Source organism: Oncorhynchus gorbuscha, linkage group LG11 (assembly GCF_021184085.1).
Source record: "Oncorhynchus gorbuscha isolate QuinsamMale2020 ecotype Even-year linkage group LG11, OgorEven_v1.0, whole genome shotgun sequence".
Taxonomy (NCBI): Eukaryota; Metazoa; Chordata; class Actinopteri; order Salmoniformes; family Salmonidae; genus Oncorhynchus; species Oncorhynchus gorbuscha.
Window position 1 is genome coordinate 51834320 of NC_060183.1, and position 26256 is coordinate 51860575.

Here is a 26256-nt window from a genome sequence, read left to right on the forward strand (position 1 = left end):
AGTGGAATAATGTTTTTCCATTTTTTACTAATGAATTAAAAATGAAAAGCTGAAATGTCTTGAGTCAATAAGTATTCGAAAGTAAGTAAAGTAAAACTAAATGCATGCTCTTCAACCGATCTCTGCCCGCATTTGCCCGCCTATCCAACATCACTACTCTGGACGGTTCTAACTTAGAATATGTGGACAACTACACATACCTAGGTGTCTGGTTAGACTGTAAACTTTCCTTCCAGACTCACATTAAACATCTCCAATCCAAGATGAAATCTAGAATCGGCTTCCTATTTTGCAACAAAGCCTCCTTCACTCATGCTGCCAAAAATACCCTCATAAAACTGACCATCCTACCTATCCTTGACTTCGGCGATGTCATTTACAAAATAGCCTCCAACACTACTCAACAAATTGAATGCAGTCTATCACAGTGCCATCCATTTTGTCACCAAAGCCCCATATACTACCCACCACTGCGAACTGAACGCTCTCGTTGGCTGGTCCTCGCTTCATACTCGTCGCCAAACCCACTGGCTCCAGGTCATCTACAAGTCTCTGCTAGGTAAAGACCCACCTTACCCAGCTCACTGGTCACCATAGCAGCACCCATCCATAGCACGCCCTCCAGCAGGTATATCTCACTGGTCACCCCCAAAGCCAATTTCTCCTTTGGCCGCCTCTACCTTCCAGTTCTCTGCTGCCAATGACTGGAGCGAACTGCAAAAATCACTGAAGCTGGAGACTCTTACCTCCCTCACTAGCTTTAAACACCAGCTGTCAGAGCAGCTCACAGATCTCTGCACCTGTACATAGCTCATCTGTAAATAGCCCATCCAATCTACCTCATCCCATACTGTATTTATTTATTTATCTTGCTCCTTTGCACGCCAGTATCTGTACTTGCACATTCATCTTCTGCACATTCTACCATTCCAGTGTTCAATTGCTATATTGTAATTACTTCGCCACCATGTCCTATTTGCTTTAATCATTAAGGACTGGGGAGGTAAGCACAGAGGAAAACCTTGTCCAGACACTGGGAGATGAGTTCACGTTTCAGCAGGACAATAACGTAAAACACAAGGCTAAATCTACACTGGATTATTTACCAAGACAATTAATATTCCTGAGTGACCGAAATTTGCTTGAAAGTCTATGGCAAGACCTGAAAATGGTTGTGGAGCAATGATCAACAACCAATTTGACAGACCTTGAAGAACTTTGAAAATAATAATGTGCAAAGGTTATACAATCCAGGTGTAGAAAGCTCTTAGAGAATTACCTAGAAAGACTCATACGTGGTTGAATACTTATCTAAAGTGTTTTATTTATCATATTTATTTTTACAAATGTTAGTATGTTGTGTAGATCGTTCACAAAAAAAATGTTGACAAAAGAAATGACTCAATCCAATGCTTCCCAAAGTTGTGTCAAATTGGCTGGATGTCCTTTGGATGGTAGACCATTCTTGATAAACTGTTGAGTGTGAAAACCCCAGCCATGTTGCAGTTCTTGACACACACACACACACACACACACACACACACACACACACACACACACACACACACACACACACACACACACACACACACACACACACACACACACACACACACACACACACACACACACACACACACACACACACACACACACACACACACACACACACACACACACACACACACACACACACACAATCTTGCCGGCACATCTTACAGGCTTCTCTGTGGAAACTATGTGTTTGTGGGAAACACAAGGGGCGTTATTACCATCTTCGATTGACCTACAGAAGCAACATTTCTGGTAAAACCACATGTGGAGGTGGCAACTCCACTCATCCCTCCCCCTCTTTCCCTCATGTTTTTTCTCTTTCTCCACTTTAGTGGTGCGATATCACTTTACCGGGTCACCAGATTTCCCAGTCATAGAGGGGACACGTCACTTACCTCTGCCTTCTTTACCTCTTGAACTGTCAGACATTTCCCCCGGTACAGCCAAAGACTGTCAGCTGTCACTTCCACCTCCCACTTATTAAACAAGGAAACCAAAAAGCCTAGTACCCGTAGTATGGTGGAAGTAAAAGGTGAGTAATGGAGAAAGCTGATAAGCATCAATGTGTATTTGTAGAGCAGCTCATCAAAGTTTAATGGTAGAATAATAGGTCTGTAACTGTAACACTTACTAGGCCATCAATAATGACCAAGCAGGTTTGGGTAAAGTTACCTAGCTGGGATCAGGGGGGATTGTGGTAGGGTTACAGAGACAGTATCAGCTGGATAGGAGTGCAGTTATGTTGGACAAATATTTATACGTGTCATGTTACTGGAACACTAACTAGGGGAGACTAGAATAGGCAGGGTGATTGAGAAGTCAAATACACATGTACTACCTTTCTATCTTATCCTCAGATCTACGGACTGATCATTTATGGACCAGAGCACAGGAAATACCTGAAAGAAATGCGAGCTTAGTATAAGACTAACCTTGTTTCATTTTGATGCTAAACAGGGTAAAATTGTTTATGCAACGAGATTAAGGTTATAATTAAAATCTTTGAAACAATATTTTGCAACAGTTTATCAGGGATGAGGCTATCTACTGTATCAAATCCTTTCAAAGCAGGCACTGGACCATGTCCTTGTGTGCTGTGTGTGCAATAGCCTGAGGACGACGTTACACTAAGAAACACTTACCTTGATGAAAGCCCCCAACCTAAAGAAATAGAAAATATCTTTCTTCTGGAACCAAGTTAACATGTTCCACAGTTCACAACACGCACACAAAAACTAGCCATATCGTGGGGTGCTGGACCCAATCAGGTCTTTGACACGCTGAAAGATCAGCTACAGAATGTTGTCACCATTGTAACAGGCTGTAATTAAGCCCTGGTCTCCAGCATGGTAACAGAAGAGGAATACCTGGTGCAGTAGTCTCAGGTTCTGTCGGAATACCCCAAATCATCTTGGTTCTGACACACACACACACACACACACACACACACACACACACACACACACACACACACACACACACACACACACACACACACACACACACACACACACACACACACACACACACACACACACACACACACACACACACACAAACCTTTGCAGGTCCATCAACCCATTTAAATACCTGTCACACCCTACAGTAACCTGTGGATCACGAGAGAACCTTCATAAATCAGCAGAACGTTAATAACCTATTAATTGACACTTCATGTGGTGTCCTGTACTACTTAGTTTGAAGTGAGAGACCTTCGGACATTCATAACACATCCATAAAGACCTTACATCATATGACGCTGTACTTTCTATAAAGTCAGACCCATTTGGTCATATATAACACATATGTACAGCATATGCCTTGTATCATATGACGCTGTACTTACTATGAAGTTAGACCCATTTGGTTATTCACAAGACAAAGATAAAGGCTTAATGATGTAAACACAAATTAACACAGGGAATTGTCAGTAACAGCTCAAATGAATAAACTTTAAAAGACATGTTTAAACCATACATTTCCTTATATTTTTAAAACAATACAAATACATGACGTTTTCAAAAAGTCCAGCAATGCAGTTACATTGAACCTTACACAGAGCTGTGAATAGAGTAGCTTGTCCCTGACCTGGACGACTAATGGTTCTTGGTCTCTGCCTGCTGGAGGTGCTGCATGTTGGTTCCAACCTTAAAAGTAAAACAAAGAAAGTTAGCAGGCCTGTTAGGAAATGCCTTCGTCATATTCACACCATCTGGATAAGGGCATTTCTGTGCTGCGTCAGAAACTCTAAATGGAAAGATGGGAAACTCCATTCAATTCGTATTATTATATTCTTCTTGTATTTACAAATCTCACGCGGTGACCATGAGATGTGGCTGTATCTAGGGGGATTTTTATTCAGCTGAGCCTGCTAGCTAGAAATAGCTGTGAAGTCACCGAAATGATTTGAAATAACAATTGAGGTAGCTACAGTATGTAATCTAACTCAACACTTTGCTACAAACTATTTTAAATGACAATAAATAAAGGTTAACTTACTTGCTTTTTGCTTTCCAGTGGCAGCACAAGTGGGCATTTGATTTACGAACTCATCACATGATCAGCGTCTCGTCAGCAATACTAAAAAAGTAATCCGGGTCACATTTTTTTCCCCAAAATAAAAGCCCCCCACATAATAGTAGAAAAGTGTCAATAACCATTCATGATAGATGCAAAATAATTGTCTAAACATAACATTAACAATGGTTAATATTTGTTCATATTTAAGTGACATTAGCATTAAATGTAGCTTTTAAAATGAATGCCCATAACACAAATCATTTTATATGGAATACACATGAGGTTGGTGACACCTTAATTGGGGAAGATGGACTTGTGATAGTGGAGTGGAATCAGTGGAATGGTATCAAATACATCAAACACATGGTTTGATGCCATTCCATTTGCTCCGTTCCAGCCATTATTATGAGCCGTCCTCCCCTCAGCAGCCTCCACTGATGGAATACATATTGTCTTAGAGCAAGAACTATTCTGGGTGCCGTAGTAAAAGTATTGTAGGGAATACTCAGTCGTGTTTGTAGAATGTATACAGTATATGGTATCATTTCATGGGGCTCTGAATAATATGGAGTGTTGCAGGCCTTTTACTCCCCCAATTCCATTAGCGGCTGAATCACATCACGTGCGCTTACTGCACTGTAGAAAACCTGTTAACCAAACAATACTGAAGGGCAACTACAATCCAACATCAATGTTTCTTAGATATTTCACAGACCTCAAAAGTCATGCCCTAACATGGCTTAAGCACTGTTGTGAACACAGCAAATCCCATCCAAAACCTGTTGTTTTTCTATTAAAGAATGATCTATTTTATAAACGGGGCATACCCGAAACCTGGAAAAACTAAACCAAGAAAACATTGATGGTTATGTCACACAGTTATGCCACATTTATGAGCCCTCTATAAAGCATGATATATGGTTATAGATGATTTGTAACACATTTATGTAGTGTTTATAAAGGCTTTATCATGGCTTTATGAAGCCTTTATAAGCTGCATGTCACTTAAAGCGGGACCGGGCAGTCGTAAAAAATTGTATAAAGATTCTCACCAAATTTGTAAGAGTCTAATATAACATAGATATTCCATAAACAGATTTCTTTCTTTCTTACCTCTTGTAATAAAAAAAGCTTTTCCAAGGTTGTTCATATTGCATATTGTATTGAGAGGGTATGTTTTTCCTAAAGGGGACAGAAGATCCTTGACTATAACCAGACGGCATCACAGTGCCTTTAAAAGTTTAAATATACATTTCAACTTTAACTTTTCAACCCAGTCCTTACTATTTGAAACATGCCAGGGCAAATCTAAGCACTCAAAAATGTAAAAGCTATTACTTTGGACCCCAAAAAATTACAAGGGGAATTTTCCAACTTTATGATTCTTCTTTACATGAAGCCATTCCTCTGTGAAATCTGGTTTATGTGTGATGTTTCTCCCCAAGGTTTTCCCAGTTAAACGGAGCACTCAGGACCTAATGGAAGGAGCAATACATTTACCGCCCAGCATTCCAAGCAGTCACCTCAATTCCATACTGCATCATCCCTTCAGACACTAGCGGCTTTTAACACATCAGGCTGCACTGCATTGCCATATATAAATCCCTCAGATCACACATTAGCACGGACTAAAACTTTAAACATCCTCAAAACACCGATGAGTATCAAACTTTATTGGCGGAGTGAGAGGGTAGATTTGGCGGTATGTCTCAATGGGTCAAATTAAAGCAGCAGGCCTGATGAAAAGATTTTTGAGTCCGGGGTAGAACATTGGGAAATCAAGACATGAGTGGCGATTGAGTAACTCTGATCAGGTGGTGGGCCATGTGACCCCCCCAGGTTTCCCCAGCCCTCTCTGACTTCTCTGGAGACCCACAGCTGTAGGGACCTCTCTTTGAACTCCCCGGCAAGGAGTCCAAAACAGAGATGGCCTTGGCGACTGAACGATAGGAGAACTGAGGGAGAACAAACTAAAAAAGCTGTTTATTCAATAAACCTCATACTGTACCTCTTCTGTACCACCACAAATATGATTTAGCTAAATCAAGTCAAATCAAACTTTACTGGTCACATACACATATTTTGCAAATGTTTATGTTTCTAGCTCCAACAGTGCAGAAATACCTAACAATACAAAACAATACACACAAAAATGAAGAAATATCAGAATAAGCAGTCAGTCCGGAATATAAATATATATACAGTGCCTTCAGAAAGTATTCATATTCCACATTCTGTTGTGTTGCAGCCTGAATTGAAAATGTTAAATATTAAATATGATATATTTTCTCACCCATCTACACACAATACCCTATAATGACAAAGTGAAAACATGTTTATTTATTTTGTAGCAGATTTATTGAAACAAAATGCAGAAATATCTAATTTACATAAGTATTCACACCCCTGTGTTAAGACTGTAGTATCACCTTTGGCAGCAATTACAGCTGTGAGTTTTTCTGGGTATGTCTCTAAGAGCTTTCCACACCTGCATTATGCAACATTTGCCCATTATTCTATTCAAATTCTTCAAGCTCTGTCAAATTGGTTGTAGATCATTGCTACACAATCATTTTCAGGTCTTACCATAGATTTAAGTCAAAACTGTAACTCGGCCACTCGGGAACATTCACTGTCTTCTTGGTAAGGGACTCCAGTGTAGATTTGATCTTGTGTTTTAGGTTATTGTCCTGCTGAAAGGTGGATTCATCTCCCAGTGTCTGGTGGAAAGCAGACTGAACTAGGATTTTGCCGGTGCTTATCTCCATTCCATTTATTTTTTATTCTGAAAAACTCCCCAGTCTTTAACAATTACAAGCATTCCCATAACATGAAGCAGTCAACACCATGCTTACAAATATGGAGAGTGGTACTCAGTCATGTGTTTTATTGGATTGGCCCCAAACATAATAGCTTGTATTCAGGGCAAAAAAAAAAAATTGCTTTCCCACATTTTTTGCAGTGTTACTTTAGTCCCTTGTTGCAAACAGGAAGCATGTTTTGGAATATTTTTTATTCTGTACAGGCTTCCTTCTTTTCACTCTGTCAATTTAGTATTGTGGAGTAACTACAATGTTGTTGATCCATCCTCAGTTTTCTCCTATTACAGCCATTACATTCTGTACCTGTTTTAAAGTCACCATTGAGCTCATGGTGAAATCCCTGAGCTGTTTCCTTCCTCTCTGGCAACTGAGTTATGAAGGAAGCCTGTATCTTTGTTGTTGACTGGGTGTATTGATACTCCATCCAAAGTGTAAATAATAACTTCCCCATGCTCAAATGGATCTTCAATGTCTGCTTTTTTAATTATTACACATCTACCAATAGGTGCCCTTCTTTGCGAGGCATTAGATTCAATGGTCTTTGTGGTTGAATCTGTGTTTGAATTTCACTGCTCGACTGAGGGACCTTACAGAGCTGAGGTATTCATTCAACAATCATGCTAAACACTATTATTTCACAGAGCGAGTCCATGCAACCTATTATTATATTTTTTTCTCCTGAACTGTTTTAAGCTTGCCATAACAAAGGGGTTGAATACTTATTGACTCAAGACATTTCAGATTTTCATTGTTAGTTACTTTGTAAAAAAAACACAATTGCACTTATACATTATGGGGTATTGTGTGTAGTTCAGTGACAAAAACTCTCAATTTAATCCATTTTACATTCAGGTTGTAACACAACAAAATGTGGAAAAAGTCAAGGGCTGTGAATACTTTCTGAAGGCACTGTACAGTATATGTATATAATGGTGTGTATGGACAGCATATGAATAGAACATAGGTGTACAGCAGTAGTTATATAGGATGAATTTTGGCTAGAATACAGTACATACACTGTGTATACCAAATAATTGGGAACACCTTCCTAATATTGAGTTGCACCCCCTTTTGCCCTCAGAACAGCCTCAATTCATCAGGGCATGGACTCTATCTACAATGTGTCAAAAGCGTTCCACAAGGATGATGGCCCATATTGACTTCAATGCTTCACACAGTTATGTCAAGTTGGCTGGATGTCCTTTGGGTGGTGGAGTATTGTGGATACACACAGGAAACTGTTGAATGTGAAAAACAAGGCAGTGGTGCAGTTCTTGACACAAACCTGTACTCCTGGCACCTACTACCATACCCCGTTCAAAGGCACTTAAATATTGTGTCTTGTCTATTCACCCTCTGAATGGCACACTTTCCATGTCTCCATTGTCTCAAGTCTTAATCTTTCTTTAACCTGTCTCCTCCCCTTCATCTACATTGAAGTGGATTTACATCAATAAGGGATTATAGCGTTCACCTGGATTCACCTGTACAGTCTATCATGCAAAGAGCAGGTGTTCCTAATGTTTTGTATACTCAGTTGACATATGAAGTGGGTTAAACAGTACGTAAATATAATTCAAGTGACCAGTGTTCAATGACTACTGTACGCACATATAGGGCAGCAGTCTCTAACGTGCAGGATAGAGTACCGGGTGGTAGTCGGCTGGTAACAGTGACTGTACGGAGGCCGGCAAGAGGTGACTATTAACAGTCTGATGGCCTGGAGAGTCTTTCGTGCCCAGCTTTGATGCACCTGTCCTGTCTTTGCCTTCGAGATGGTAGCGGGGTGAACAGGCCGTGGCTCGGGTGGCTGAGGTCCTTGATGATCTTCTTGGCCTTCCTGTGACACCGGGTGCCTGGAGTACAAGCAGTGTGCCCCCAGTGATGCATTGGGCTGACTGCACCACCAAGAGAGAGAGCCCTGCGGATAGCGGATGGTGCAACTCCTGAGGTTGAAGAGGCGCTGTTGCGTCTGTGTGGATGAACCATTTCAGGTCTTCAGTGATGTGCACGCTGAGGAACTTGAAGCTTTTCACCATCACCACAGCTTTTGGTGGTTTGCTGATCAAATGGTGACACATGGAAAATAATTACAAACAGATCTGTACAATTGATATTAATGGCAGACGTCCAATATTAACACTCTATTAATGGCAGACATGGCAACATTTAACTGCCTTTGCCTAAATGCCTCCTTTGTCAAATGTCACGGGTTCCAGCAAATCGTGCTTCTGATGCAAAACAGAAAGAAACAGTTAGATGGTGTAATGTAGTGTTGGTCAGATAAGAACCACAGTCATGCTAGCAGCATGAGTCAATGGAAAGATATGGGATTAAGTATGATGACTGGGATCCAGAAGGACGGAGAGAGGGAGGGAGAGAGGGAGGGAGAGAGGGAGGGAGAGAGGGAGGGAGAGAGGGATTGCTGGAGAAAGATAATACCTCTGCTGAACTGGAAATCTAATTCATCTGTCATGTTAAAAATTCACAGTTCTGATGAAGGCACATTTTAGTAAAGCTACATGTTTGTTGGTTGTCATCATTTCTCCATCATCTCTTCCTTTTCTCCACCTTTATTAGCTTAATCTACCCCTCCCTCCTATCCTCTGCCTCCTCCTTCTCTCTCTCTCTTCCTCTGTGATATTGTGGTGACTCCCCTCAGCATTGTGATATTAAACCAAATAAAGATGTGATCAGCTGCGATGCGGCAGGCAGCCACGCGGGACTTGTCGGAGTCATTAATGTGCGTTGACTAATTGCTCTCCATTCTAAGGGGAAATGACATTCTGCTGGGGCCCATTTCCCCACTGTGCTAAGCTTCTTTCTTCAAACAGAACTCTCTCTTTCTGTTATTTTATCACACTTTCAAGCACTAGCAATAATCCCCATTGCTGTCGAACATAAGCGATACATTGGGAAAGCCCACACCATCCCTAGGGTTATTAGGAGATGGGGATTATTCCTGATTAACTGTGTCATATGCTGTTGATGAGATACCATATGAAAGCTAAACTGGTGCTTATTAAACCAGATGGGCAAGGTCAGCTTTAAGGAGCATGTCGAAGTTAGCTGTAGTCAGACAAACATCAGACAGTATTTCATAAATAAACACTGCAGTCACACAGTGACTGACAAAGCACAAAGTCTGTGTTAATGACTGTGTTAACAAAGAACGTATGACGCAAAAACATTTTTTTATGGTTTACTAGAGGGGTTCAAGTGTCAACCAAGACAAAAGGGTAACATTTCATTCTGAAATGGATTATTCATCACCGGACGAATAATTTGACAAAATGGATCTTGAGTCATGAATCAGCTCATAAACAGGCGCTCGTCAACTTGATGGAATTACATTTCATTTGCTGTCCTTGGCTCCTTTTGCCACGCCTCCAGCCAGCAGGATGGATTCCTCACGTCTTCCGTCATTTGTCTGCTTGAGGTCAGGGCCAAACAAGAGCGTCTCCATTATTGCTGTTGATTCCAGGTAGTTGGGATTGATTTTCTCTCGGCTTCAACCTCCTTCCCTGGGATGCTTAGAGCCTTGGTGTGGTGGTGGTCTGGCAAATCTGGATCAAACCGGCTTCATCTGCTACATCGATATGTTCATCCTCCATTCCTCCTCCTCAGTCAAGTCGAGGGGATAGTCCCTCTTTGGTGTGTAACGTTCACACAGAAGCCAGCTGGATCCATCCACAGCTGTTAAGATAGATAAGGTCTGTGATACAAGATGTGATAAATCTAACTGCTCTTTTGGGTAGACTTATTTTTGTGACGCCAACCTCTGGGCCAACTGCTTTTCTCATCTATGGACCTCACAAGGACCAGTGCATATACTGTAGGTATAGGAAGATTATATACAGTTGAAGACAGAAGTTTACATACACCTAGGTTGGAGTAGTTAAAACAAGTTTTACAACCACTGCAAATTTCTAGTTATCAAACTATAGTTTGGGCAAGTCGGTTAGGACATCTACTTTGTGCATGACACAAGTAATTTTTTCAACAATTGTTTACAGACAGATTACTTCACTTATAATTCACTGGACCACAATTCCAGTGGGTCAGAAGTTTAACAACACTAAGTTGACTGTGCCTTTAAACAGCTTGGAAAATTCCCCAAAATGATGTCATGGTTTTAGAAGTTTCTGATGGGTTAATTGACATAATTTGTCACGACTTCCGTCAAAGTCGGTCCCTCTCCTTGTTCAGGCGGCGTTCGGTGGTCGACGTCACCGGCTTTCCAGCCATCGCCGATCCACTTTTCATCATGTCTTTCACACCTGGTTTCAATTCCTCAATTACTTGTTCATTATTTAACCCTCTGTTCCCCCATGTTTGTTTGTGAGTAATTGTTTATTGTATTGGGGTCCGTCTTTGTGGCCTTTTATTTATACGACGTGTATTGTTATATTTGAGTAAAATTGCTTTCATTACTCATATCTGCGGTCCTCATCTCACCAGCTACACACAGACACATTACACCATTTGAGTCAATTGGAGGTGTACCTGTGGATGTACACTGCTCAAAAAAAATAAAGGGAACACTAAAATAACATCCTAGATCTGAATGAATTAAATATTCTTATTAAATACTTATTTCTTTGCATAGTTGAATGTGCTGACAACAAAATCACACAAACATGATCAATGGAAATCAAAGTTAATCAACCCATGGAGGTCTGGATTTGGAGTCACACTCAAAATTAAAGTGGAAAACCACACTACAGGCTGATCCAACTTTGATGTAATGTCCTTAAAACAAGTCAAAATGAGGCTCAGTAGTGTGTGTGGCCTCCACATGCCTGTATGACCTCCTTACAAGGCCTGGGCATGCTCCTGATGAGGTAGCGGATGGTCTCCTGAGGTATCTCCTCCCAGACCTGGACTAAAGCATCCGCCAACTCCTGGACAGCCTGTGGTGCAGTGCCTCAGTGCCTCTGTGGTGGATGGAGCGAGACATGATGTCCCAGATGTGCTCAATTGGATTCAGGTCTGGGGAACGGGCGGGCCAGTCCATAGCATCAATGCCTTCCTCTTGCAGGAACTGCTGACCCCAACCACATGAGGGCCAGCATTGTCTTGCATTAGGAGGAACCCAGGGCCAACCGCACCAGCATATGGTCTCACAAGGGGTCTGAGGGTCTCATCTCGGTACCTAATAGCAGTCAGGCTACCTCTGGCGAGCACATGGAGGGCTGTGCGGCCCCCCAAAGAAATGCCACCCCACACAATGACTAACCCACCGCCAAACCGGTCATGCTGGAGGATGTTGCTGGGAGCAGAACGTTCTTCACGGCATCTCCAGATTCTGTCACATCTGTCACATGTGCTCAGTGTGAACCTGCTTTCATCTGTGAAGAGCACAGGGCGCCAGTGGCGAATTTGCCAATCTTGGTGTTCTCTGGCAAATGTCAAACGTCCTGCACGGTGTTGGGCTGTAAGCACAACCCCCACCTGTGGACGTCGGGCCCTCATACCACCCTCATGGAGTCTGTTTCTGACCGTTAGAGCAGACACATGCACATTTGAGGCCTGCTGGAGGTCATTTTGCAGGGCTCTGGCAGTACTCCTCCTGCTCCTCCTTGCACAAAGGCGGAGGTAGCGGTCCTGCTGCTGGGTTGTTGCCCTCCTACGGCCTCCTCCACGTCTCCTGATGTACTGGCCTGTCTCCTGGTAGCGCCTCCATGCTCTGGACACTACGCTGACAGACACAGCAAACCTTCTTGCCAAAGCTCGCATTAATGTGCCATCCTGAATGAGGTGCACTACCTGAGCCACTTGTGTTGGTTGTAGACTCCGTCTCATGCTACCACTAGAGTGAAAACACCGCCAGCATTCAAAAGTGACCAAAACATCAGCCAGGAAGCATAGGAACTGAGAAGTGGTGAGTGGTCAGTCACCACCTGCAGAACCACTCCTTTATTTGGGGTCTTGCTAATTGCCTATAATTTCCACCTGTTGTCTATTCCATTTGCACAACAGCATGTGAAATGTATTGTCAATCAGTGATGCTTCCTAAGTGGACAGTTTGATTCCACAGAAGTGTGATTGACTTGGAGTTACATTGTGTTGTTTAAGTGTTCCCTTTATTTTTTTGAGAAGTGTATTTCAAGGCCTACCTTCAAACTCAGTGCCTCTTTGCTTGACATGATGGGACAATCAAAATAAATCAGCCAATAAATTTTAGACCTCCAAAAGTCTGGTTCATCCTTGGGAGCAATTTCCAAATGCCTGAAGGTATCACGTTCATCTGTACAAACAATAGTATGCAAGTATAAACACCATGGGACCACGCAGCTGTCATACCGCTCAGGATGGAGACGCGTTCTGTTTCCTAGAGATGAATGTACTTTGGTTGTCATGTTTTGTCATTGGTTATCATGTCTTGTCTCTGTGCTTCCCTTCTATTCGTTTCCCTCTGCTGGTCTTATTAGGTTCTTTCCCTCTTTCTATCCCTCTCTTTCCCTCCCTCTCTCCCTCTCTCGCTCTCTCTCCCTATCGTTCCGTTCCTGCTCCCAGCTGTTCCTCATTCTCCTAAACTACCTCATTTACTCTTTTCACACCTGTCCCCTATTTTGCCCTCTGATTAGAGCCACTATTTCTCCCTCTGTTTTCCGCTTCTGTCCTTGTCGGATCCTTGTATGATGTTCGCTGTTCTGTGTCCTTGTCTCGCCCTGTCGTGTTTTACCTTCTTCAGATGCTGCGTGTGAGCAGGTGTCTTAGTCTGCTACGGTCGGTGCCTTCCCGAAGCAACCTGCAGTCTATGGTCGGGTCTCCAGTCAGTCCTCGCTACTGACGAGTGGATTTCAGTTTTCCTGTTTTGTTTTCTCCTTGATATATCCAGGATTATTACTTTTGTCATATACTGGAATAAAGACTCTGTTTTCGTTAAGTCGCTTTTGGGTCCTCATTCACCAGCATAACATTGGTGCAAAAAGTGCAAATCAATCCCAGAACAACAGCAAAGGACCTTGTGAAGATGCTGGAGGAAACAGGTACAATAGTAGTTATATCCACAGTAAAATTAGTCCTATATCGACATAACCTGAAAGGCCACTCATTAAGGAAGAAGCCACTGCTCCAAAATCGCCATAAAAAGCCAGACTTTGGTTTGCAACTGCACATGGGGACAAAGATTGTACTTTTTGGAGAAATGTCCTCTGGTCTGATGAAACAAAAATAGAACTGTGTGGACATAATGACCATCGTTATGTTTGGAGGAAAAATGGGAAGGCTTGCAAGCCGAAGAACACCATCCCAACCGTGAAGCATGGGGTGGCAGCATCATGTTGTGGGGGTGCTTTGCTGCAGTAGGAACTGGTGCACTTCACAAAATAGATGGCATCATGAGGCAGGACAATCGTGTGGATATATTGAAGCAACATCTCAAGACATCAGTCAGGAAGTTGAAGTTTGGTCGCAAATTAGTCTTCCAAATGGAAAAATGAACCCAAGCATACTTCCAAAGTTGTGGCAAAATGGCTTAAGCAAAACAAAGTCAAGGTATTGGAGTGGCCATCACAAAGCCCTGACCTCAATCCTACAGAAAATGTGTGGGCAGAACTGAAGGAGCGTGTGTGAGCAAGGAAGCCTACAAACCTGACTCAGTTACACCAGCTCTATCAGGAGGAATAGGCCAAAATTCACCCAACTTATTGTGGGAAGCTTGTGGAAGACTACCCGAAACGTTTGACCCAAGTTAAACAATTTAAAGGCAATGCTACGAAATTCTAATTGAGTGTGTGTGAACCCACTGGGAATGTGATGAAATGAATAAAAGCTCAAATAAATCACTCTCTACTATTATTCTGAAATTTCACATTCTTAAAATAAAGTGGTTATCCTAACTAACCTAAGACAGGGAGAATGTTTTCTAGGATTAATGTCAGGAATTGTGAAAAACTGAGTTTAAATGTATTTGGCTAAGGTGTATGTTAACCTCCGACTTCAACTGTATCTAGCTGATCTAAGGTGTAATCATTAGTACATCAGTTGCTAATGAGAGTTTCTATTGGACAAATTCAGGTATGTTTATCCCGTTCCATTTGCTTACTTTTAAGAAACATTTTCAACAGAATTGGCAGAATGAATACACCAACAGTACTGTATACAGTGGGGAGAACAAGTATTTGATACACTGACGATTTTGCAGGTTTTCCAACTTACAAAGCATGTAGAGGTCTGTAATTTATATCATAGGTACACTTCACCTGTGAGCGACGGAATCTAAAACAAAATTCCAGAAAATGACATTGAATGATTTTTAAGTAATTCATTTGCATTTTATTGCATGACATAAGTATTTGATACATCAGAAAAGCAGAACTTAATATTTGGTACAGAAACCTTTGTTTGCAATTACAGAGATCATATGTTTCCTGTAGTTCTTGACCAGGTTTGCACATACTGCAGCAGGGATTTTGGCCCACTCCTCCATACAGACCTTCTCAAGATCCTTCCTTCAGGTTTCGGGGCTGTCGCTGGGCAATACGGACTTTCAGCTCCCTCCAAAGATTTTATTTTGGGTTCAGGTCTGGAGATTGGCTAGACCACTCCAGGACCTTGAGATGCTTCTTACAGAGCCACTCCTTAGTTGCCCTGGCTGTGTGTTTCGGGTTGTTTCATGCTGGAAGACCCAGCCACGACCCATCTTCAATGTTTTACTGAGGGAAGGAGGTGGTTGGCCAAGCTCTCGCGATACATGGCCCCATCCATCCTCCCCTCAATACGGTGCAGTCGTCCTGTCCCCTTTGCAGAAAAGCATCCCCAAAGAATGATGTTTCCACCTCCATGCTTCACGGTTGGGATGGTGTTCTTGGGGTTGTACTCATCCTTCTTCTTCCTCCAAACACGGCAAGTGGAGTTTAGACCAAAAATCTCTATTTTTTGTCTTATCAGACCACATGACCTTCTCCCATTCCTCCTCTGGATCATCCAGATGGTCATTGGCAAACTTCAGATGGGCGTGGACATGCGCTGGCTTGATCAGGGGGACCTTGCGTGCGCTGCAGGATTTTAATCCATGACGACGTAGTGTGTTACTAATGGTTTTCTTTGAAACTGTGGTCCCAGCTCTCTTCAGGTCATTGACCAGGTCCTGCCGCGAAGTTCTTGGCTGATCCCTCACCTTCCTCATGATCATTGATGCACCACGAGGTGAGATCTTGCATGGAGCCCCAGACCGAGGGTGATTGACCTTCATCTTGAACTTCTTCCATTTTCTAACAGTTGTTGCCTTCTCACCAAGCTGCTTGCCTATTGTCCTGTAGCCCATCCCAGCCTTGTGCTGGCCTACAATTTTATCCCTGATGTCCTTACACAGCTCTCTGGTCTTGGCCATTGTGGAGAGGTTGGAGTCTGTTTGATTGAGTGTGTGGACAGGTGTCTTTTATACAGTGGAGAACAGGAGGGATTCTTAAAGATAAACTAACAGGTCTGTGAAAGCCGGAATTCTTACTGGTTGGTAGGTGATCAAATACTTATATCATGCAATAAAATGCAAATTAATTACTTAAAAATCATACAATGTGATTTTCTGGATTTTTGTTTTACATTCCAGCTCCCACAGTTGAAGTGTACCTATGATTAAAAAAAATTACAGACCTCTACATGCTTTGTAAGTCGGAAAACCTGCAAAATCGTCAAATCAAATACTTGTTCTCCCCACTGTATATAAAGGTCCAGTGCAGACAGTTCTCTCTCTCAATATCGAATCATTTATGGTTAACAATTAAGTAACTTACTGTGATTGTTTTCAATTAATATGGTCAAAAAGAAACAAAAATAGAATACATTTCTCTAGCAAGAACTGTCTGGGAGTGGGGAGTGGAAAACTTAAAAAATCTGTTATTGGCAGACAGGTTTGTAACTCTATTCTTATTGGTCTATTAACTACCTAATGTCACTAGGCAAGCCAAAACTCCATCCCATCAATACAGGCTGAAATTTCAGGTGGTCTTTTCAAACAGCTCTTACACTGAAAGGGCATTATCACCATTTCACATTATTTTTCTAAACACAGAAAAATCAAATTTTTGGCTGCATGGGGCCTTTATGTTCCATAATAAGGTACTTGCTCCAAACAACTGTTCCCTCATACTTAAATAACATCCAATTCTGATTAAACCTATTAGAATGTAAAGGTCATCATTCTTCACTTTCCTTCAAACTGAGTCTCTTAAGAGCCTAATCTCAGTCCTCGAGACTTGAGTTTTCTATTTCACCACAAGTTTGTTTCTTCTGGTTTAACAACATGAGGAGAATAGGCTTATAAATTAGATTTCCAAGGACTTCTTAAAGCCTACTTGGAGTGTTTTCCTGTTTCATCAGTAACTGAAAGTACCCAAACCAATTTGGCCAAGACTGTACCTCAACTAACCTCTGTTCTGATATCCGGATATTGATTAACCGTGCCCATCCCGAACCGCAATGTAATTATTTGGTTTTCAGTTAGTTCTCAGCAAATCCACACCCACAGAACCAATGAATTACAATAAAATGATGATTGCTAACCCTGTCCACGATTCAATGAGAATAGTAAGACTGAATATGTCAACATAAACAACTAAACATTTTATTCCACATTTTGTTAGGGCTATATTTATTTCAGTTTCGTTTGTTTCTCCAGTTTGGTTAGAAAGGTAGCCTACAAGCTACTATTTCTGTCTTTCATGCCAGCCCACATAACATGCATTTCAGTCCAAATACTAAAGAAAACAAAACTTCTATAATGATGACAATCTTGTTTGGCCCTGACCTAAAGCAGATCAAAAAGTGACATGGTCAATCTATCCCGCATCCATTCTTTACAGAAGCGACCTTCAGTTAGCACAATGCACACTTCTGTCCCCTCAGCATAGAACCCGTCTCTTATTCACTGATCTCGATTCCCAGCCGTAATCCTCATTAAAATGCAATTACACATTTTTATCCATTTGTGAAATGAGCAGCATTGTATAAAAAGGCTTTGTTAAAAAACACAGGCAGTATGCTGGCAGTGTAACATTTTCTTTCTGTGTTTATCTTGTATTCTGTTTCTCTCTCTTTTCTATTCCGTTTTTCTTTCTCTACCCTCCTCTGTCTTCAGCAGACCAAAGAAAGCAGAATGAAATCGACGAACTGTAGACTTGAGATCGAACAAAACACAAAGCTGTTTTCTCTCAGGGCTTGTGTGGTTCACATAACCTTTTCAACAGCAAAAGAGCACAAGTGGACAATCAAACCAAACACGTTTGGATTAAATTATACTAGCGGTCATACTGACTGCTTCCACAGGCAGAACAGCGAGCTTTAGTGTTTGAAATGGATTTCATTTGAAACCCTTCAGTCAATCCCTCTCATTAGTTTGGGCCCTGAACAGTACACATAGTGAGATTACTCACAGTACCAGAGGATGCAAGAGCCACAACGTTTGTTTCTCATTCAACTCTGCATAAATCACTCAGTACGAGTCCAAATCCAAAGCAGAACACCCATCAAGTTGGAGAGCCTGTCTAAAGTTGTTCCTTCTGTTTGGAAGATAAGCTAAGACAAAAAGCTAGGTCTACTTGAGGTAAAATACACCAACATTGTCTAACACAGCTTAAGCTGAGAGATGTGTGTTTCTGAAATACTGACATCCTCTGTTTGCATTTTTTAAACCTTTATTTAACCAGGCACGTCAGTTAAGAACAAATTCTTATTTTCAATGACAGCCTAGAAACAATGGGTTAACTGCTTGTTCAGGGGCAGAACAACAGATATGTCCCTCATCAGCTCGGGGATTTGAACTTGCAACCTTTCAGTTACTAGTCCAATGCTCTAACCACTTGGCTACCCTGCCGTGTTAATGGAGTAATTGATGTCAAAGTGGTACCATTTATTTCTAGTGCAGCAACAGATCAGACTGTCAGAGCACATAAGTACCCTTATGAAAATCCTGATTTCTTTAGCCAGAATCACAATGGATTATCTGAAATGTATCTAAATGCGGTAGAAACTCATGAAATTCCACATGGTACTTTGCTTATCGCGCCAATAGGTCCACAGACGACGCAAACGCAATCACACTGCCCTAACCCATCTGGACAAGAGGAATACCTATGTAAGAATGCTGTTCATCAACTACAGCTCAGTAATTAACACCATAGTACCCTCCAAACTCGTCATCAAGCTCGAGACCCTGGGTCTCGACCCCGCCCTGTGCAACTGGGTCCTGGACTTCCTGACGGGCCTCCCCCAGGTGGTGAGGGTAGGTAACAACACCTCCACCCCGCTGATCCTCAACACTGGGGCCCCACAAGGGTGAATTCTCAGCCTTCTCCTATACTCCCTGTTCACCCATGACTGCGTGGCCATGCACGCCTCCAACTCAATCATCAAGTTTGCAGACGACACAACAGTGGTAGGCTTGATTACCAACAACGACGAAACGGCCTACAGGGAGGAGGTGAGGGCCCTCGGAGTGTGGTGTCAGGAAAATAACCTCATACTCAATGTCAACAAAACAAAGGAGATGATCGTGGACTTCGAGAAACAACAGAGAGAGCAGCCCCTTATCCACATCAACGGGACAGTAGTGGAGAGGGTGGAAAGTTTTAAGTTCCTCGGTGTACACATCACAGACAAAACTGAAATGGTCCACCCTCACAGACAGCGTGGTGAAGAAGGCGCAGCAGCGCCTCTTCAACCTCAGGAGGCTGAAGAAATTGAGCTTGTCACCAAAATCACTCAAACTTTTACAGATGCACAATCGAGAGCATCCTGTCGGGCTCTTTCACCGCCTGGTAGGGAAACTGCTCCGCCCACAACCGTAAGGCTCTCCAGAGGGTAGTGAGGTCTACACAACGCATCACCGGGGGCAAACTACCTGCCTTCCAGGACACCTACACCACCCGATGTAACAGGAAGGCCAAAAAGATCATCAAGGACAACAACCACCGGAGCCACTGCCTGTTCACCCCGCTATCATCCAGGTGGCGAGGTCAGTCCAGGTGCATTAAAGCTGGGAACGAGAGACTGAAAAACAGCTTCTATCTCAATGCCATCAGACTGTTAAACAGCCATCACTAACATTGAGTGGCTGCTGCCAACATACTGACTCAACTCTAGCCACTTAAATAATGGAAACATTTATGTAATAAATGTATCACTAGCCACTTTAAACAATGCCACTTTATATAATGTTTACATACCCTACATTACTCATCTCATATATTGTACTCTATACCATCTACTGCATCTTGCCTATGCCGTTCAGCCATCACCCATTTATATATGTTTATGTACATATTCTTATTAATTCCTTTACACTTGTGTGTATAAGGTAGTTGTGAAATTGTTAGGTCAGATTACTTGTTAGAAATTACTGCATGGTCGGAACTAGAAGCACAAGCATTTCGCTACACTCGCATTAACATCTGCTAACCATGTGTATGTGACAAATAACATTTGATTTGATTTGCACTCATATTTCCAGAACCTCTGCCTAACACACTGTAGACAGACAGAGCCTCTTCCCATACCTCCCAGTGCTACCTTCCCCTGCGCCTGCTGCAGCGCATGCCGTCCCCTAGGGCAGTGATTCGTGTAGAATGATGCAGGCTGTGCAAGAGCGATCCCGGGCCTCTCATATGGGAGACAGGGCACGGGGGCGGGCTCATCCCTGAGCAGGTCCACACGGTGGGCTGTCACAGCCCATAATCATCACACACTCCTCCGATCAATACTACCCAGCCCCCTGACACTGTTGCCTGCCTGCCTGCCTGACAACAAACTTTCCATACCAGAGAGAGAGGGGGCAGTGAGAGAGGAGTGGAGTGATGGAGGGAGAGAGAGAGAGGTGAAGAGAGAAATGAGAGAGAGGAGAGAGATGACATGGAGGTAGCAGGTGGAGGTACAGTATAAGACAAATAGAGAGCAGAGGTAAGAAAACATTGAAAATACTAGGTCCTTCGTATTATGCTTTTAAAAGGTATTTTTTCATTTGTCATATTGTGGCTTCTATGTAAAAAAGTACATGTACCAGCAATTACCACTACATTTCAGTACCACTGTGCAGTAATACAGCATGAATTTGGTTGACATTATCCTGGCCACTGTATTACCGGAGATTAAATCTGATGAAATTCAAATAGGTCATTTCAGCATAATGCTGACCGGGGCTTTTGAATGAGCGTAGCAATTTTTCCCTCACGGTATAACACTTTCAATTTCCAAAATGAAATGAAAAGCAATGTCTATATATGAAAGATTTGATAAATGACATTCGTAGCATGGTGGAATATGATTGACCAATTTGTTATCATCAACTCCGGAGAGTGAAATCTCAAACAGCTGTGCAGGAGAGAGCATAGAGTCTGACTAAGTGGATGAGGTTGTATTTATTTGAGGCCTATGACATGAACGTCTGCATTTCTACATGTTCTATCTTACCACATTAGTTTAGCAGTCACTTCACATTAGAATGATTTTCTAATCTCCAGAGAGTATGATGAAATTAAATTGTTATGGTGAAATAAAGTAGACTACACACTTGCATCAACAATCCTTGAGTCCCGTTAAGATTTCTAACTTGGATAATATGTGGGGTTTCCAAAGGAAGTTGACATTTTGCTGAGCTGAGGAAACAGAACGAAAGTGAGCCGATTTCACTGAAAGCAAGATATCTCGTAAAATAAAAATAAAAAGTGCACCCTGACTACCGTACAATTAGAGGCAACGAATCACATTCACTTTTCTTGGCCTGTACTTGAGGTAGTTTTATTTGGAATATTGGCAGGACATATTCCATAGCATTGCCCTCTGATTTTTGCATGAAATATTAATTATATTGTAAAACGGATATAAAATCCTTGACCAGGTAATACCAAACCTCGCTTCTGTTACATGTTCCATAGACCGGGGACTACTGTGTTCCCCACAGCAGTCGTCTGGTTGAAGCAGCCTACACTGCCCTCTGAAAACCACCATGGCTATTGCAACGGCGGCAGGCAGCTCACATTCCAGAGGCCCGTGCCAGCCCCCCTTGCAAAATCAATACTCTGAAGCCCCTCGACAAACATACAAGCGCTTCCCCGAGGTCCATCCTGCCAAACCCCTGTCAGACAGACACTATTTATGTGCTAGAATGTATTCAGCTGTATAGTCCCCCCCCGCCCCTCTGTCTTGAGCCTGGTTGATAGGCCAAATGGCTCAGTTAAAGCATGGATCATAGTGCAAGTTTTACACCTCCTGTCTGTTAAATGCTTACTTGACAAACAGCCCTGCTATAGTTAGTTTATTGAAATCATAAAGCCATATAATACCACAGTGGGTTTATAAATCTAGCTCCTAAGTAAATAGGCCTACAGTATTTCACAGGCATTTGACACATCTGGGCTCACCATTTACCAACAGTACAGTATATACATAAAGTATATTCACGTCTTAGTACCAGAAACCAACAATCTTGTCTGTTTTGAGGCTATGCAGGTTATCCATGCATTACTGATTATTGCAGTGTTTGAAAACTCTGTTTTAATACATTGTGATGGACAGATACAGATAGAAGTTACAGTCACATGTTGATAGAACTCATGCCAAATGAAAAGGATACAATCTAGCCAAACCACCCATGAACCTATCCTTACAAACACAAACCCCATCAAACACAGTTTTGGGCATTATTATTTCCTGCTACTTCCATGTCATAGACCATAACAAACCTAACAAACCACATGATGACCACAGAGAGCACCACAGACAGAAACCTCCTCAGACTAAGGGCTCTATTAAATCCACATAACAGCGCGATTTAAATTTAAAGGCAATGTTCCCGCTTTAGCAGAGACTGCATTCATGGTAAACGCTGCATAAGTTCTCTCAATTGGAAATGACCTTAAAATGTATTTAGTGAATTGAATCAGAGCACACTGACTCACCCATGTGGATGTCTATGTAGAAGGGGTCCATGATGGGCTGCTATTGGAAGACAAAACAGGATGTAGTCAGTCAGTGGCTGTTCAACAGGTCTGTACCTCTCCCTCTCGTACCCCAGCTGAAGAGGCTTTCTCAGGCTCTCTGTTCTCCCACACCCCTCCACAGCTCTATGTTTCTAGTCTGCTGCCTGTTCTAAAGAATGGGCTGTCCCCTGTTGCAGATCAATCTGTTGAGAGCTCCCCATTCTCAGCATTAGGAAATCCTGGCTTTCTTTCAACTCTAAAGCAATCGACAGAGAGCATTGCACGACCAAATTCCCCAACAGGACTTTCTCATGCCACGGTCACCGTCCAGGACAATGCCACAGCTTGGAGAGGTTTGTGTTCTGTTTGTTGATGTTGTTTCTAAACACCACGTCTGGCTTTTATAGGTCAACATTCAACCCCAGGATGTCATACTAATGGACGCCATAACCGTTCAAGTTCACACCCTGAGCAAAGAGAAAATATAGTACAAGATTTTGTTGTTGTGTCCAAAAAAGAAAAAAACAAGAGATTGTGGTTTTATCACTTGTCTGTAGACTTGCCACATCTCCGACCTGCAGGGGAAAAAAATAAAAAAAATATATTCAGCACAAGACCATTAATTTGCACTCAAAATGGCCCATTGTACAGTACATACCATGTGTAATATTTCAATCTACAAATGAGGCAATTAACTAAATCACCTTGTCTTGGCAATGTAATGAGATGGGAGGGATGGGTGGCTTGGCTGTGACTATAGTACCAGTGGGACTGCGAGCATCAGTTCACCAACACACATACTGCCACACACACACAGGACAGATGATCCTGTTAATTCCCAGTTGATTCAGAAAACCCATAATGTGACGACCAATGACAAATGATTCACATATCTGTAGCAGCACTACGTACCGAAGGAGACTATGAGAAAACAGTCGTGCATCTGCCAAAATTAATATTGCAGACTATCAGTTGAATTAGTTATTTCAAACAACTTCACTGTCATGATGACGCTGGGAGACAGGAAGCAGGTGCTCAGTTTAATAATAAACAGAGCAATACAAAACAAGAGAATCGTCTGACCATGAACACAGAACCAATACTACCTGAAGAGTGATGCTAGGGAGTGCTAGATAAAAGGGGGAGTAATCAGGGTATTGATGAAGTCCAGGTGTGCCTCATGATGGTGCGCAGGTGTGCTTAATGAGGGTTGCCAGGTGCACGTAATGGGTTGCCAGGACCGGTGGTTAGTAAACCGGAGACGTCGAGCACCGGAGCGGGTGTAGACGTGACATTCACAAATGTTTAATCTACTAGGCATATTTTGAAGGAGCGTTACATGATCATGAAAACCAGATTAGATAGATTTTCTCGGGGCCAAATATGGCTTTCACAGAGTATGTTTATGTCACAGTGAATGAATAACAGTGTCCGTGCCATTTACCCTAAAATGATATTCCCTTTTTCGCTTCCCTATGACAGGCTGACACAGAAATGCATGAGATGATGCCATCTTTTAAATGACATCTGGGCCAGGGACATGTAGAAGCCTATTTGATATGTAGACAGCTCAAGGTTTGCTAAGGAAGGTCAATACACTCAATCACCTGACAATGTAGTACAACATGCTTCTAATGGCTATTCAAGACTGCCCTGCTATCACGTTTCAGGAGAAGACCCAGACAGTGTCGAAGTAGCAAAAGTTTATTACTAGAACAGGAGGCAGGCAGCACAACAGGTCAAGGGTAGGCATAGGTCAATACTCCAAAGTGGTGGGACAAGGTACAGAACTGCAGGCAGAATGGGCAAAACAAGGAACTAGAAAAAGACAGGAGCAAGGGGAAAACCGCTGGTAGGCTTGACGAACACAACAAACTGGGAACAGAGAACACAGGTATAAATACACTGGGGATAATGGGGAAGATGGGCGACACCTGGTTGGGGGTGGAGACAAGAACAAAGACAGGTGAAACAGATCAGGGTGTGACACCTGATTTCTTATAGTCCTTGAAAAAGTTGGATATTTGGTCATTTTTTACATTGCTCTACAAATCTCTGTCTTCCTTCTCCAATCAATCAATCAATCAATCAATCAATCAATCAATCAATCAATCAAATGTTTTTATAAAGCCTTTTTTACATCAGCCAATGTCACAAAGTCCTGTACAGAAACCCAGCCTAAAACCACAAACAGCAAGCAATGCAGCTGTAGAAGCACTGTGGCTAGGAAAACCTCCCTAGAAAGGCCAGAACCTAGGAAGAAACCTAGAGAGGAACCAGGCTCTGAGGGGTGGCCAGTCCTCTTCTGACTGTGCCGGGTGGAGATTATAACAGAACAGGGCCAAGATGCTCAAACGCTCATAGATGACCAGCAGGGTCAGATAATAATAATCACAGTGGTTGTAGAGGGTGCAATAGGAGAGCACCTCAGTGTCACGCCTTGGTCATTGTATTTTGTGTTTTTGGTATATGTTTGGGTAGGCCAGGGTGTGACATGGGTTTATATGTTGTGTTTCGTATTGGGGTTCGTATTAATTGGGATTGTGTATGATTAGGGGTGTGTCTAGTTAGGCTTGGCTGCCTGAGGCGATTCTCAATTGGAGTCAGGTGATTCTCGTTGTCTCGGATTGGGAACCGTATTTAGGTAGCTTGAGTTCGCGTTGGATTTTGTGGGTGTTTGTACCTGTCTCTGTGTAGTGTTCACCAGATAGGCTGTAATAGGTTTCACGTTCCGTTTGTTGTTTTCGTATTTCAGTTATTTCATGTACCGCAATTCCTTCATTAAAGTCATGAATAACCTACACGCTGCATTTCGGTCTGACTCTCTTCATTCAACAGACGAACGACGTTACAGAAACACCCACCACTCACAGACCGAGCAGCGTGTGAACTGGCAGGAGCTAAAGGAGGATGTTATGGACGGTAGAGGCATGGATTATACGACGTGGGAAGAAATCGACAGGTGGGCGGCTGACCCAGAGCGAGTGCAGGAGCCTGCCTGGGATTCGCTTCAGCAGTGCGAAGAGGGCTACAGGCTAATGGAGTCTAAGAGGAAAACATGGCGACGCAGAGCGAAAACCGAAAGTAACGGGGGAGAGCGCAGAGAGAGAGTGGCTGAGTCAGGAGTCAGACCTGAGCCTACTCTCCCTGTTAATTGTGAGGAGCAGCAATATGAGGACTTCTGGTCTTGGGAGATGATATTAGACGGTAAAGGACCCTGGGCGCAGCCAGAAGAATATTGCCGTCCCAAGGATGAAATAGACGCGGAATAAAGCGGAGAGGCGCAGGTTTGAGGAGGCAGCACGGCGACGCGGTTGGAAACCGGAAAAACAGCCCCAAAACATTATTGGGGGGGGCTAGAAGGGAGAATAGTTATGCCAGGTAGGAGACCTGCGCATACTCCCTGTGCTCACCGTTGGGCTAGAGAGACCGGGCAGGCA

The 26256-nt window shown here is 42.6% G+C and overlaps 1 protein-coding gene across 1 annotated transcript in view; it reads right to left on the reverse strand.

Annotated features, from left to right (window-relative positions):
• Positions 1 to 23589, reverse strand: part of LOC124048894 (retinoic acid receptor RXR-alpha-A-like) — a 263797-nt gene extending 240208 nt beyond the window's left edge. The window contains 2 exon segments of the mRNA XM_046370062.1: positions 22796 to 23391; positions 23521 to 23589. Of these exon segments, the coding sequence (XP_046226018.1) occupies positions 22796 to 22826 (31 nt within the window). The 5' untranslated portion in view covers positions 22827 to 23391; positions 23521 to 23589.
• Between the last annotated feature and the right edge of the window lie 2667 nt (positions 23590 to 26256).